The 15204-nt window shown below is 35.3% G+C and overlaps 1 protein-coding gene across 1 annotated transcript; it reads right to left on the bottom strand.

The window, feature by feature from the left end:
• Positions 1–5731: 5731 nt before the first annotated feature.
• LOC149255554 (protein trichome birefringence-like 14) lies at positions 5732–10426 on the bottom strand. The gene is given in 4 exon segments (XM_089460515.1): positions 5732–7096; positions 7311–7506; positions 7706–8113; positions 9125–10426. Coding segments are annotated over 4 exon segments (1524 nt in total). The 5' UTR covers positions 9180–10426; the 3' UTR covers positions 5732–6231.
• Positions 10427–15204: the final 4778 nt, after the last annotated feature.

The following is a 15204-nucleotide window of genomic DNA, read 5'->3' as shown; positions in this document are numbered from 1 at the left end:
TTATGATGAAACCTTTTATTCGGGAGTGGTTACAAGTCTGTGTCTTTGAAGTGTTTTGAAGAAACATGCATTTCATTCTCTTATTATAGCCTATATGGAGTCTAATTATTACTGAATATGTATATCTATGAATGACAAATAAGAAAGTTTCAGGATTGATGGAGGACTAAAGCAATGGATGATTTTATGTTGGTTTTATGTTGTAGTGTCCCTTAGGGGAAAATTACCCTTAGGGTTGAAAAGAGTTCCTGGCACCTTCTGCCCCTATACTATTGATCTAACCTTACAGCCAACTAGGGTCCTGCCTTAGATTTGACCTTCTTGTTTTAGCCCTACTCAGTTGGTTCCTCCAATTTGATGCGGCCTCTTTTTTTTTGCTAATAGCACCTCGACATTAGCTGCCACATGCCTGTAGGTTCCTCTGTGGCCTAAGTGCTCCATTGTTGTCTCCATCGGTGTTTCCAATTGCGCTGCTATAAGGAAGATTTCCCATGCTTCCTTGGTTCTCAGATACACTGACTTGCTGCCTCTCAAAGGGGAATTTCAGTCCTTAGGAGTACTATGTTGCCCAGACCATACCTCAGGACGGCTTGCTGCCACAGTTTCATCTTCAGACAAATCTGCGATCCTCAACAGAACTCAGAAATGATTTCACTACCTCATATTTGACCTTAGGTGTGAGCTGATGCCATTAAGAACCCTTCAGAGGTGGCCTGTTGTCACAATGGGGTTTATTCAAGCTCTTACAGTCACAAAGTGATAAAATAGACTTAGACCTAACCTCAGGGAACTTCACTGCCAAATATTTAACCTTATAAACAATTGCGCTGCCATAATAAAGACTCCTTCAAGGTGGGTTGTTGCCTCAGGTAGGATTTCAGCACTATTTCGTTGTCCAGTTTTCACTTGCTATCCCTCGTTGCCCCTGGAAAAACCTTGAACAAGCCTACACTGTGACAGATTAGCCCTTCGCGACCCAGACTTTCCTTTGCTGTCCCGTACTGTCCCAAAAGAGCCTTGAAATTTTTAATGGATTGGAACTTGCAAGCAACACTCATCAGATTGATTATACTTACACAATTGTGTTTATGCATCTCAATCAGATAGTTGTTACATGATGTGGTAGAAAACGTGCTTGCAACAAACTACCTTTAGCCATTGAACACTTTGTCCATCCTAACTTTGGGGAGTTCATTCTGGTGATCTATAGCCATCTTAGATGCCATTAAATAGATTGGTGTGGATCTTCTTTCATTTTATGGTTAGAAATGCTGGGGTATGTAGGGTTTATGGTGCCAATTATTTCCAATGATAGTGTATGCATGGATGTATAGAGGGCCATTTTAGTGCCTCTTATGGACAATATTATAATTAACACTTGTTCATTTTTTCTCGTGTTCACTATTGAAGTCATTTCCTATGGCCCTACGTTTTGTCTGCATGGGATGAATGTTGACCATTTCCTGCGTATTGCTATTTCAGTGGCTCTGAATCTTTGTTCTTTTACACTTTTGGTCTATGCTCTCAGTAACAAATGACCAATTTAATTGAAAATTTGTGTTGAATTTTCATCAAGGAGGTAGTCCATTTAGGGTTTTACACTTGTTATGTTTTGTTAGGTCTGTTAGTTTTAATTTTTTCTAGTAGATTTGGGTTTTCAGATGCTATGTATATTTTTTGTGGTAATTTTGCATTCAAATATTTTGATTTCTTTTACTGGTACTTCTGGTATTGGTTAATTTTTTCAATGGTTTTACTATATTGTAAATAATGAAGTTGATTGACTTGTTTCAGATTTTTGCTCAACAGAAATCATGGTATTTTTGTGTGTATTATTTGGAAAGATGCAAGATTTTTCCAGAGGAAAAAACTGTAATTTTCATTTGCTTGTAATGGTTCAAAGTTATTTTCTATAGACACATTTCTATTGTGTTTTCTTGATGTTTATGATTATCAGTTCAATGATCTTTTTGCATAGCTTCCAGAGAAGATTTTTATATAATGTTCAACAAAAAAAGACAAGGAGTGAATAGACTCCTTTCATAATGCTGTGTGCAACCAGACAGAATATAGAGAGTTCAAAATGTATAGTAAAAAATGAAAGAGATGCAAGTAGTCAATTATCTTCCTTCCCATGCAAGGAAATCCTGTAAGGTATGTGATAATACTTGTAGCTACTGGCTTCTCTCTGTTCCAAGATATGCCATGTCCCTTGGTCCAAAATGCAATGTTTCTACTAGATTTCTCCATGATTTTATCTTAGATGGTTATTGCTCTAGACATGCTAAGTTCTGTGTTGCCTTCCTAAAATTTAAGTTCCTATACCTTTAACTTTGATTATTTGTTGTATTTTGTGAAGTATGAAGTTTCTAATGGTATCGATAGGGGTTTAGGGGGTTTTATTAAATTGTCGCATGGATAATTGTTTTATTTTTGGTACTTTTCTAAGTGAGTTATTTCTGATTAGGTAATTATCTCTTTGTGCAACGTGTTTATAATTGTATTTCTGCTTGCAAATGTGAAATTCTGGTATTGTTATCTTGCTTACTGATTTTACTAAGTAATGTTTTTACAATGTTTATTGTAGCCATGTGTCTCTTTTATCGTAAAGTAATCTGCATTTGTAATTAAGTTCATCAATCAATAGATTTCTTAGAGGTTCACTGGGTGCATTAGTTGTATTTCCCATTTGTATTATGTTTTAGTTATTGGTATTATGTGCATTATTTGTTGTTTCATCATGAAGTATTGCTACAATCTCATGAAATGTAAATTAAAAATGTTGTCATTGTTTCACTTGTGTAAATCATTTGATGTGTAGATGCATAACAGAAAATCTCATTTGCATTCTCAGGTAAGATTTATACATTATAATAGACTATAGATGTTCCTTCTAAAATGGATTTTGGTTACAATGATGCACATAATGTGAAATAAAACAACTTACCTATAAAAAGATACAATCCATTCAAATCCACATCATAATGTGGTTACAACCAAAAACATATGACACCCCTATTCTTTATGGCCCTGAAAATCTTGAATGCCAAAACTCCCCGAGTTACCTTCTTGAGCCAGGTAGGTTGGCCTACCTAAAAAGGGTTGATTAGGAATTGGTTGATTGCTACCATATGATTGAGTCCAATTTGCAGCTTCTAACCATGGAGGAATTGAGTACCCATAAATCACATTTACACTACTAACCCCTGCATTAAGTGGAGGTGTGTAATGAGCATACATAGAATTGACACCTCCTTTGGTAGAAATAAGGCAAGTGGGTAAACCCTCAGTTTGATAGCGAGGCACTTGAATGTTTATGAGATCTTGGAATAATGGTGTATTATCTGCAATATGGTTCAATGAGTTTGAAATAATCTTGGGCATATATGAATGATGTTGTGCTCTTACTCATTTTATAGAACTCACTTTTATGCAACTAGTTGATGGAGCAAGAAGATGAAACTTGAAGCAAATACGCCCCAAATCCACAATATGAACCTCTTTTTATTCAAATCAGAGCCATGATTTTGAGGCTCCATATTTGGATTGTGAAGAAGGGTGTGGTTTTATGATCCATTTTCAGCCTAGATCTCATATTTGGTCACTCCCTCTCTCTGATCAAAAGCATCTTCCATGTATTCTCTGTTAGTAGCATGTGCTTGTAGATTAACATATTTGAGGATTGCTATTTACCAAGTGTCTTCACCAACACTGATAGAAAAATAGAAAAAATATATATTTTCATGAAACTGAAACTGTAAGAACTGAAACTAAAACTATAAGAATTGTGAGAAATGAAAATAGAACTGTAAAAAAAATGTGTTGTAATTGATATCACTAACCTGGATATACTGGCAATTGTTCTGTGATGTTTTGTCTTCAAAGTTGGTGAATAGTTTGAAAGCGTAACATGCAACTTCAGCAGTGGTTGAACTTCTTTTATAGTTTTTGGCACTTGAATTTAATTGGTGGTAAGGATGGACATGAATTACAATGGCTTCATTTTGAATGTGTGATCTGGATTTAGTTTGATGTGATCCAATGGTTGGGAATTTGTTATTTGTTGATCCATGTGCTTTGATCTGTTTTAATGAGAAATAGAATGGGTTGGATGTTATTTATTGAAGTTATTGAGTTGGGTGTCATTTATTGAACAAAGCGGGTTTAAATGTTATTGGGTTGGATATCATTTATTGAACATAGGGGGTTTTAATGTTGAACAACATAGCAATATCGCTGACATACATTCATTTTTTATTTGGAATACAAAGTTTCAGTTCTGATGAGTGGGGGTTGAAGACACTGCAACTTTATACTTCTCGAATAGACCATTTTGGAAGGATTTATGGTTTTATCTGTTTTCTAGTTGGGTCAATATGGTTTGCACTCTTAAGTATTAAGATACTATTTATGGAAAGTTGTGGGCTTAATCAATGTTTTAAGAAATTTTGAACATAAATTAATACTTATTTGCACTTAATGTTATTTATCTTTGTTTAAATATTGATTGCTAAAGTTTCAATTTCTAATGGTTTAGTGGGACCAGTTCTATATCAATTACTAATCCCTGCACAACATTAAACATCTCTCCTTTAAATAGTTTTATATACCATTACTCTATTAAAAAGTATTAAACGTCAACTACTTATTTTTTCTTCAATTATTTATGCTGTGCCTCTCTTTAGTCAGACTGCGAACTATACACAGGCCGATGTCAACAATTCCAACCATATTTTTAAATTGCATTGCCGTGCGTGACACCAATCGCGATGCACCAGCGTGCAAAGTTGTTGGATGTTCAGTGTAGAGTATAAAACATTTTTAAAAAATTAACATTAAAAAAATATATGATGTGCACGGCTTTGATAGCACCGTAATCGTTGTACACACTCAACACGACGCTTTTGACAAAAGACAAGCCCCAGTCTTTAAAAAATGGAAAATAAAATGTGGAACAGCATAATGTAACGACTTTACATTTTGGAGTTTTGCCATGGAATGCGGAATTTGGTGAGATGTTAAGGGATTGTGGTTTTTATTGATAATATAATAGATTTGGTACCAAGCATTTCTAAAGTTTTGGTAATATCTGAATTGTATAGATTATATAATTTTAACAAATATTTATCAGATATTATATAAAATTAAATCAATAACAAATATCTTAAAAAATGTGTAACATTTAGATTATGTATAACCTGAAACTTATAATTCTAACAACTATACTCCATTTACCAAAAAAAAATTATATATATATATATATATATATATAACTTTCCCAAAAAGGAAAAAAAGAAAATTAAAATAATTATACAACGTAGTCAGCAACTTAAATGTCAAACACCAAAATCAATTGGAACATTGGGAATTCGAATATACATTGGCTATACTGACGGAACCTCGCTTTCTCTACTTATCAGGTAAAAAGGTTTAAGAACAAACTTATTTATATTTTAATTTAAAATCTTTAAAATAAAATGGCGAGAATGGAAGAAGGGGATAAACAGAAGCAAACTTCGCACCTGATATTTTCTCTACCGCAAGACATGCAAATGCAATGAAAAAACTCTGCAAATTCCATTTGTAAAGGATTCTGTTCGCTGATCCTTTTCAAGAGGTTTTTTAAAGAAACTCTGCAAATTCCATTTGTAAAGGATTTTTGTTCGCTTTTCCTTTTTCCGAGGTGTTTTAAAATCAACACATTCAAAAGCATAGTGTGCCAATATAGAAATGGATCAGAAATGCACTAAGCACCGTTTATTGGATAAAAAATAAAAATAGGAAACGTTCTAGCGACATCGACAGTTATAATTATCCAACATTGACTGCAGCAACAAATTATATGACTGCATAGCCAGCGTTTGGGGATACCTTCCAGTCAACATCGACTTACTATTAGAGAAGAAATATAGCGACTCACTATGCCACAATGTGTAACTTGCCTTCTCTGCAAGATCACAAGGATGCATTTCCCAACTGCTTTTACTGGGAAGATGAAAATCATTGCAACTGCAACAACATATTTGCTTCTAATCCTTGTCACACTTTTTTCATAAGTTGAAAGAATAATAACCCAACAGACAATATGATATAAGAAATGTGCATTTACTTACTGTAATCTATTATAATAGATCTCCAAATCCATTATCTGTTCATGTTGGAACAAGTTATTAGTTGCACTTCCACAAACCAGAGATAGAATCCTGTTCTTTGGAAAATAATGCTGCAACATCATATTTGTGCTAACAGTTTCTTTGGTGTTGGAAGCAACAGCTGAGCAAAAAGGACCTCATTCCATGTATCAGGGACCCCAGGAAGACACCAATGCAAACAATCCTGAGAGCCATTATTCGATTTGAGGGTGTATTTGGATAGATGAGCGTCATCCCTTAACTCTGAAATTCCAGTGATATCTAAACTTTCAACTCTAGTGCTCTGAACAGCACTCTCAGCGGCTGGATCATGAGCTCGGTTTTGAGAAACAATGCGACGTCCAGACAACAGTTTGGTGTTATCGCAACGACCCCCTGAGTTCCAATCCCCATTAAAGAAGTGCCTAGGTGATAGGGTTCTCATGAAGACCCTCAAGTTTGGATACTTATCCAACTGTTCATCAAGCCATCTCACAACACTATGCACTGTCAAATTGCGAGCACTTTGGAGGTCTCTCACCTTCCTATCATTGTTTGGTTGTCCATTGACATACATGTTCCATCTGTTTGCATTAAATTTTCCCCTGTTCCAATGGTGCCCTGTATTCAGCACTACAACATCAAACCTATGAAGATTAGTACGCAGGAATCATGCCGGTCGGTCAAGATGCATTGCAAAGCCGGTGGATGGGTTTCCTGGGTTCAGTGGTTCAATTTCACAGAGGCTTGCTGACCAATAATACAATACAGTTGTGTTGGTCTTCTGGAATCTATAGGCCCAACCATCTGGCCTTATCGCACCACGAGCACGTACTAAACCATATTCCTTGCCTACATCTTGAACATTTCGACTGTCTTTACCACCTGTAATGAGGCACATCATAGACTGGAATTGTTGCCTTCCTAACGAATCCCCAATAAATGCGATTGTTTTGTTCTGCATTCTACAAAGTAAATACAGAAAATAACGAGTCAAATTTTGGAACTGCCAATTACTCTCACAAATTTGAAGCAGAAAAAAGTGCACACTTCAGCAAAGCAACGCTTCACAAATCTTGTGAAAAGGAAAAATTAGAAATGTCAATGGTCTAACATGAGAATATACTACATACATATGTGTATGACAGGAGCATGGAAAAGGCTTGATAATCCCCATACCTTGTAAGAAAGTGCCGCCCTTCAAAATTGGGCATGTCACAGTTATCAGGCTGCCATCGATATTTTTCATAAGAAAAATCAGGGCGTTGTGTCAACCTGCATGCCCACATTCCTGATAACCAGCGCTGACACTTCTTTCCAGAGTATATTGGTTTCTTGCTATCTTGAACCCATTTTCCTACGGTATGGTCACATACTGAAAGAAAAACACACAACTGCAATTTCAATCAAAAACTACTAAATAATGCATGTGTATTTGATTTAACAGTTAATATAAACTTATTCCCATTCATTTTCTGCTAGATATATTTTAATAATATTGCAGTTGTGATGAAGGTTCTTTGAAGTTATCAGATCCCGCCTAAGTGCAACCACTGTCAAGCAAAGATACTGACCATTCTTCTCAACAGATGATGACTTTTCATCTTTTGTAGGAGGTAATTCTGCAGAAGTAATGTCAGAGGGCTTTTCAATTGCCGAAGATTTCTCTTTTTCTGCCAAGCTGGACTTCATATTATCAGCCTCTGGAAAGAACAAACCTCCGACCATAATATCTTTTTCTGAACTGGAATGGGAATTTTTTGTCGGCAATTCTTCGGTTGGCCTGAATGGCAACTTTTCATCAATCAACTTTTCACCTGAGCTAGAAGGTGAGTTTTCAACTGAGAAATATTCAGTTACATTAGCCGGTAATCCTGAGATGGGCAGCAATTCTTTAGCTGGTATGGTAATGGAAAAGGAATCAGGTTCTCCAGCTGGTAGAGATTGACTTTCCATGATTGGAGGTGTGTCCGAAGATGAACCTGCCCAAGCAGTTGATTTTAGAATACTGTTATTGGTATAAAAACATATTTGATGAAGGCATGAAACATGAGAACCCGTGCAAATCGAAGCCATTGTGAAAAGTCTTATATTCGCATGTAATGAAAGTGATCCAGAAAATTATTTGGGTTGAGCCTACGTTCCATTCCTGATATTATATTTGTAAAAAACCAAAACGAGAAAAGAAAATGCCCAGAAACTTGCCAATTTAATGGAAGGAGATGGATCTTAAAGAAAAACAATAGGTAAGAGCTGGCTGTAATTAGATAAGCATAATAGATCCATCTTTAACCCCTGATCTATTAAAAAAAATAATTGAGGTGCAAATCTATTTGTGCTTAAAAATTTTTAAGATAGAACTTTACTGTTGTGCTTCTCTATATATATCGTTGCAACTCGCCATTAATACTGTAGGTTGACAACAAACAGACAAGAACGGTGTCCGTCATGGGGCATTTTGCCTATCAAACACCATAAATATTTATAACTGGTTATCAATAAACATCATCACTATTTATAGCAGATTGTCAAGAAAAACAAGCAATTTGTCAAAAAAAGAGTAAGTGAAATGTCTTTGAAATTTCAACCTGGATGCTGCCAGACAGATTCCCTGATTCCTCTGATTGCTCTTCTTCTAATATTGATATGATCTAGTTTTTATAGTGTTACTTTTATTGTGAGTGATTATTAATTCCTTCAAATTGAATCTATTATTACTATTTTTCTAGTTTTCATAACATATTGGACCAACAATACTGGGGTGTAGCTTGCACTAACGGTGCAATGAAATGGAACTCCCAAACACAGAGCAGACAGACAAAGACCTCAAAACAATCTTATGTAGGACCTTAATGATACAAATCTCAAACACCTCGAGACCAGATTCTGTAGGAACTTAATTAGTAATGTCATCGAGATCATTCATCCCTACAAGAGAATAAAAATTAAATTACTTTACTATGAATGAACAGATAGTCATTGAAGAAGCGAACCTGAAGATAGTATTTCCAGCCAATTCTCCTGCAGAGAGTCTGGAAGAGTCAACATCCGAACGCGTTCATCTACGGGAAAACAGTTAGAAATGGAGCTCTTTCCAGTCCCCAAACAATAAATGTGGTGCAAACTAATGCAATAAGCGCGATGGAAACTTGCTTCCCTCGCAATCCTGAAACAGATCCCCCGTTCTTCATTGTCTCTGCTGTACTAAAAACTATTTCTCATAACACAAACTGAAAAATTTCAGACACTTTTCGGAAACCCTTCAAAGCCAAACCTGTCTTCACGGGATCTAAACGGGGGCCTAAGGCTTACTATTTCCAGCCCTCTTGTTATGAGTTTGTGGACGGAAATTTGCCGCAAACGGATTAAATCCGTATTCCAGCCTCATAGCATCCGGTTTCATTGTCCGTAATTTTAAACCTCAAGGTTCTTGACAAGATCAAGAACATCAGAACCAAGTGAAGAGCTGTGAGGCAGAAGCTCAGGCTAGTTTCCGGCAATTCAAACAAAGTTGGAAATGAACTTCCGGCAGTCCGCACAATGCAAATAAGCTCCTCACCTTTCTTTTCCGTGTACGGATATACTTAGCCGAACGGCCGGAAGACAAAATTTCTGCTGCTAACAGCCATTGTCTGAATTCATGATCAGGTTTCCTAGCTCTGTGCCGATTTTCACTGGATATCTGCCGATTTGTGAAAAGCCTCTCAATTTCTCAGTCATTTGCTTCGTTTCGTTATTTCTCTTAAAGATTCAAAATATTCTTATAATCTTATGCAAGATTTACCGGTTTGATACTGAACATTTTCATCCAAGGCTCCTTTCCCCTAATTTTAGGCGTATATTCTACAGAATGCTTATACAGCTACAGAAACCAAACATTACCTCATTTTCAAGATAATAGCAAACTGATCTCCATTCCGCCGACATTGCTAAACCTAACCGGCATCTCGACCCTTGCGGAGCTGCGTCTTTCAAGATAAGAAAAAACAAAATTCAAAGTACCGGAGCTATGCTGCAGACTCGAGAATGAGGTCCTCGTAAATTCATTTTTTTTCCTCCTCTCTCCGACATCTATACTTTCGTACATTTATACGCACGGTGCATTCAGAAGCTTGAAAGGCAAGGAGATACCAAATCAAAGCCAGGATAAGGCGCAGGAATTAACGCCACTCTCACCAGAGAGTGGATTTCACGTCTGTGCGTCCAGTTCCTCCGATCTCATTTCTTTAAATCTCAGGACACATTTTATTTTAACATCGTTTAACGGCAAAGTCTAGGGGAGTACGGATTTTGATGTTTGACAGACATGTGAGTATGTTTACGGCCCACGGGAATCTTCAGATTGAAACTACGCCATGTCGGTGCTACCGGACAAGTTAGCGGCAACACGACAACATGCCAGAGCAGCCGTGCCCGACGGTAATTATTCACCGGTAGGTCTCTCTTTCCACGGAAATTTTCAGGTGATCCAAAAGTCTCCTGTTTGAAACCTTGACTGTATTCCACCACCGAGGAATCGAGCTGGAACCCGCAAAACATGAAGGAATGATTTTCTGACCACTTTTGGTTGAAAATTACTATTTATGATGAAATTTTGTAATTTTCAAATTCAGTAGTGTCTTTTTCGTTTCAGTCCAAATTTGGGGATTATAAATTATAATCTAACCATTTATAAAGTTTCATATTAAAAATAAATTTTATTTATTATATTGATATTTTATTTAATTCTTTTATATGAAGTTAGAGAGTTAATTCTAAATCCACGTTATCTTTGAATATTATTTTGTGAACACTATGGGATGAAAATTGAGATTTATGGATGAAAATTTGTATTTTCAAATTCAGGAGTGTCCTTTTTGTTTCAAGGCAAATTTGGGGATTATAATTTATAATTTAACCATTTATAATATTTCATATTAAAAATATTTTTTATTTATTATATCGACAGTTTATTTTTATTTTTTATATGAAGTTATAGGGTTTATGCTAAATCCACGTTATCTTTGAGTATTATTCTGAACATAAATTTTATTTATTATATTGATATTTTATTTTTATTTTTTTATATGAAGTTAGAGAGTTTATGCTAAATCCATGTTATCTTTGAGTATTATTTTCTGAATACTATGGGATGAAAATTGCGATTCACGAGTGTCCTTTTCGTTTCCATGCAAATTTGGGGATTATAATTTATAATTTAATTATTTATAAAATTTCATATTACGAATAAATTGTATTTATTATATTGATATTTTATTTAATTATATTGAAATTATTGAATTAAGGTTTTTGTGATCTATATTAAATTTTTAATATATGTTTTTAGTGATAATCACATTAAAATTTATTTGTCGACATGTTTAGAATCAGCAAATGTGGTTAATCTTTACAGTGTCAAATCTAAATCTATGTTATCTTTGAGTATTATTTAATTATTTTTTATTAAGTTCTAGAATTGATTCTAAAATTCATAATATGTTTAAGTATTTTATGGGCAAATTCATAATATGTTTGAGTATTTTATAGGCAATCAATGTACTCAAGATAATATAATAATAAGTTATATAAGTTTATTGAATTCTATATAGATTTACATCTACAAGTTTTTAAGTAAAGGTGAACTTTTCTATAGTAAATGTAAAATTTAATGTATATAAATTAGTTAGTGATAATAGATAGAGTGACTATTTGGTATTTTTTCTATTTAATATAGGGGATGGCTTTGGTTTAGTCTAGACACAAAAAATAAATAAATAGAGTGAGTATGAAATTTAAAACTAAGATAAGGTTATTAAGTCCAAAACAAAAGTGCTAAAGAAGAGATTGAGTCTAGAAATTCATGACAATAAACAAATAAAAAATGATCATTTGGGCTTACCAAAGTCCATATCTTCAATTGTAATAGGTTCCTTGCTACTACCAAGAGCGCTGTCATAGCCAAGGGTTATGCCAAGGTGAGCTTCCACACAGCTGTGTCTTCTATCCAAGGACTGCAGAGTGAGTTCCATATCATCCAACACCAGGCATACCTCCTATTTTGCCTCATTTATGTCCAAGAGCACTTTGTGTAGAAGTAACCTAAGGTGCCAACAAATGCCCACAACATACATATATTGGTTGTACCTACCACGCGTATGGCCCATGTATGGTATCCAGTCTCCAACATATGTTAGAACTTTAGTGTTTGAAAGAAACCAACACTATCCAACTATTTCTCGTTTTTCTTACTCAATTTCAACCTGAATGGGAAGCAGAGTTTGTTCTTGATAACATTGGGCATAGCCAACAACTTGGTATCAGGGTTGCGAGCTCTCCTGTGCTCGATGAGTACTTGCTCCTCTTTGAAAATGGACTCTCTTGCAAGGGATAATTTTCAACATGGGGGCAACAGGAGGATGCAAGGCTGGAGAACAAAGGGCAGAGGGAAAGAACATTATAGGTTTGAGGCATGAACATAAGTAGAGAAGAGCGGGCGAAGGTAGATAGAGGATGCCTGGGGGTGAGAACCCACCAAAGGTGGAGACCAGGAGGGAATGCCAACCAAGAAAAGCCTAAGATAATTTAAAGCTCGACAAAGGTGATTGGGGGTAGGTAACATAAGAAGAAAAGGCTAGGAGAGGCAGAACCTCTTAAGGAGGATAACGAGAGAAAAATTGACTAAGACACAACCTCCACACTAAGCCAAATAATAGGTAAGCAAAAAATAGATTAGAAACTAGACTAAATAGACCACGGGAGAAAATACCTGCCCAACGTCATCAATGTCAGAGAACTCTACACCATAAAGAGCCATAATGCCATCGAGCAAGTGGTATTGATTGCCAAAAGGTTGCCTCTTTCATCCCACCATGAAACCAAAATTTTCCCATTCACTGCTTGAAGTGACGTTTCATCATTCATTATGCAACTAAGACAGGGTCATTCAACAACCATGGATCCTCAATAGTCCAAGCGATGGTTAAGCCTGACCTCCAATTGAAACAAGTATTTAACCTAGTACCTTAAAATGAAATTATCGTCTGTGATCTCCAACACCTGCCATTGATAAGGGTGTTAGGGATAAATCATACTAGGGGCATAATGCCATGTCCCGTCCATTAATGCATGGTGGGGAAATGCCAATATGCCCCCTCCACCTGTCCCTTAAAAAACACACCATCCAAGGTTATGGTATATATTTTAAGTTATATAATACTTGTTACTTTGTTGCAAAATACATATATGAGTAGATTTCACTTTTGCATTTCTTAAACATTATTAATTGTTATGGTGAATTTAGTATACAATATTAATTTTCAATGCGCTCATGTAGCATGTATAACATTTCATTTCAGTGTAATCATTATATTCGAAAAAGAAAAATTGTTGGTAAAAAAAATTATAATGGTCAATTTATAATAAAAGCTATTTAATGGTTCATAAAGAAGTAGACTTTTATTCATGTCAAATGTTTTTAAGTATTGGGTCATTAGCCTATTTCCTTAACTCCAAGAAAAACGATTTTTTGTCAAATCCAAAGTAATTTAAAGCCTTAATCCACAACCAAAAAATGTTAAGTCTTATAAAAACAAAATTGATTTCAACTTAAATAACATGCCTAAGAAAAAAATAAATGTTTTTAAAACATTAATTTCAATTTATTTAAGATTTGTTTTCTATCAATTTTCATAAATTATTTGTTTTTTGAATTTGAATAAATTTCTTTGTATTCTATATTAGCAATATGTTTGATTTCTTAAATAATAAGGAATGCAACTATTGTATATTTATTATGAGATTTAACATGCCATATTTCCAAATGAATTTAGATAAGAGGATAGCACATTTTTATCGACCTTCCAAACTACATTTGACTAATTACCAACATAGATCCATTATCCAAACTACATTTGACTAATTACCAACATAGATCTGTGTTAACCACAAGCTTTGATAGGAATCAAAACTAGAAAGAAGGTTTGCAATTCTAATAAATCTTTGCTAGAAAGTTTGCATTTCCAATAAATCTTTGCTAGAAGGTTTGCATTTCCAATAAATCTTTGCTATATTTTAGATAAAATTGAGCTAAATATATACCTAAAAAAGGGCATCCATAGGAATCAAAACTTGAAAAAAAAGTTTGGAATTCTAATAAATCTTTGCTAGATTTTAAACAAAATTGACCTAAAAATATACATAAAAAGGATCAAAATGTAAAATAGCAATACTACGATAATGAAATAAGCACATATGAGAAAAAAAGGGAGAAAGTGAAAAAGGGTCTGCAAGTCGGCTCAATTTTTATTAGTGAAGGCAATTATTCACGTGAGGTAAGAGGGAGAGAGCGCGCGAACAACTAGGGTTACAGACTTCAGCAAGCAGGGATCTCCATGGATGGACGCAAAGGAGGGAGCTCCACTCCCTCCTATAAGCAGGTTGTGGCCAGCAGAGGTAAGAAACCATTAGAAAATGACAGAGAACCTTCAGAAGAAGGGAAGAGGAACATTGAAAAGGAGCATGATTGTACCAAATCAAGGAAGAATATTAACACAAAAGAAATAGAGGAAGAAGAAAAGGAACAAGGAACAAAAGACAAAGCTCAAAAGGGACCATGCAAGCCCAAAGCTGTGATCATTCCTAGATTGGTTCTAAATGATCCTGCTCTGCAAGCGCACAGGGACCACATGCGGACATATGCAATCATATGTAAATTCATGGGATTATGGCCCACTGAGAAAGCTTTACAGACATGGATTAAATACCACTGGAAACCAAAAGGAAGCATAGACCTACATCTTGGGTCAAAGGGATTCTTCACTGTGGTCTTCACAAATATCGAAGATAAAGATAGAGTGTTTGAAGGAGGGCCCTACTTCTATGCAGTAGCAAGCCTCTATATGCGGCCATGGATTATGAATTTTGTCCCGGAGCAGGAGACGTTTACTTCGGTCCCAGTCTGGGTAAGACTCTACTCTCTACCTCTTGATTACTGGAAAACGTAATCGTTATCTGCCATAGGAAATAAATTAGGGCATTTTGTTAAAGCTTCTGAGGCAACCAGAAGGGGAAAATACACTTCCTTTGCAAGAATATG

The sequence above is a fragment of the Pinus tabuliformis genome, chromosome 7, assembly GCF_031772625.1.
Source record: "Pinus tabuliformis cultivar Carrire ecotype Pingquan chromosome 7, CPIR1, whole genome shotgun sequence".
Lineage (NCBI taxonomy): Eukaryota > Viridiplantae > Streptophyta > Pinopsida > Pinales > Pinaceae > Pinus > Pinus tabuliformis.
This window is presented reverse-complemented; position numbering and strand designations above follow the sequence as displayed.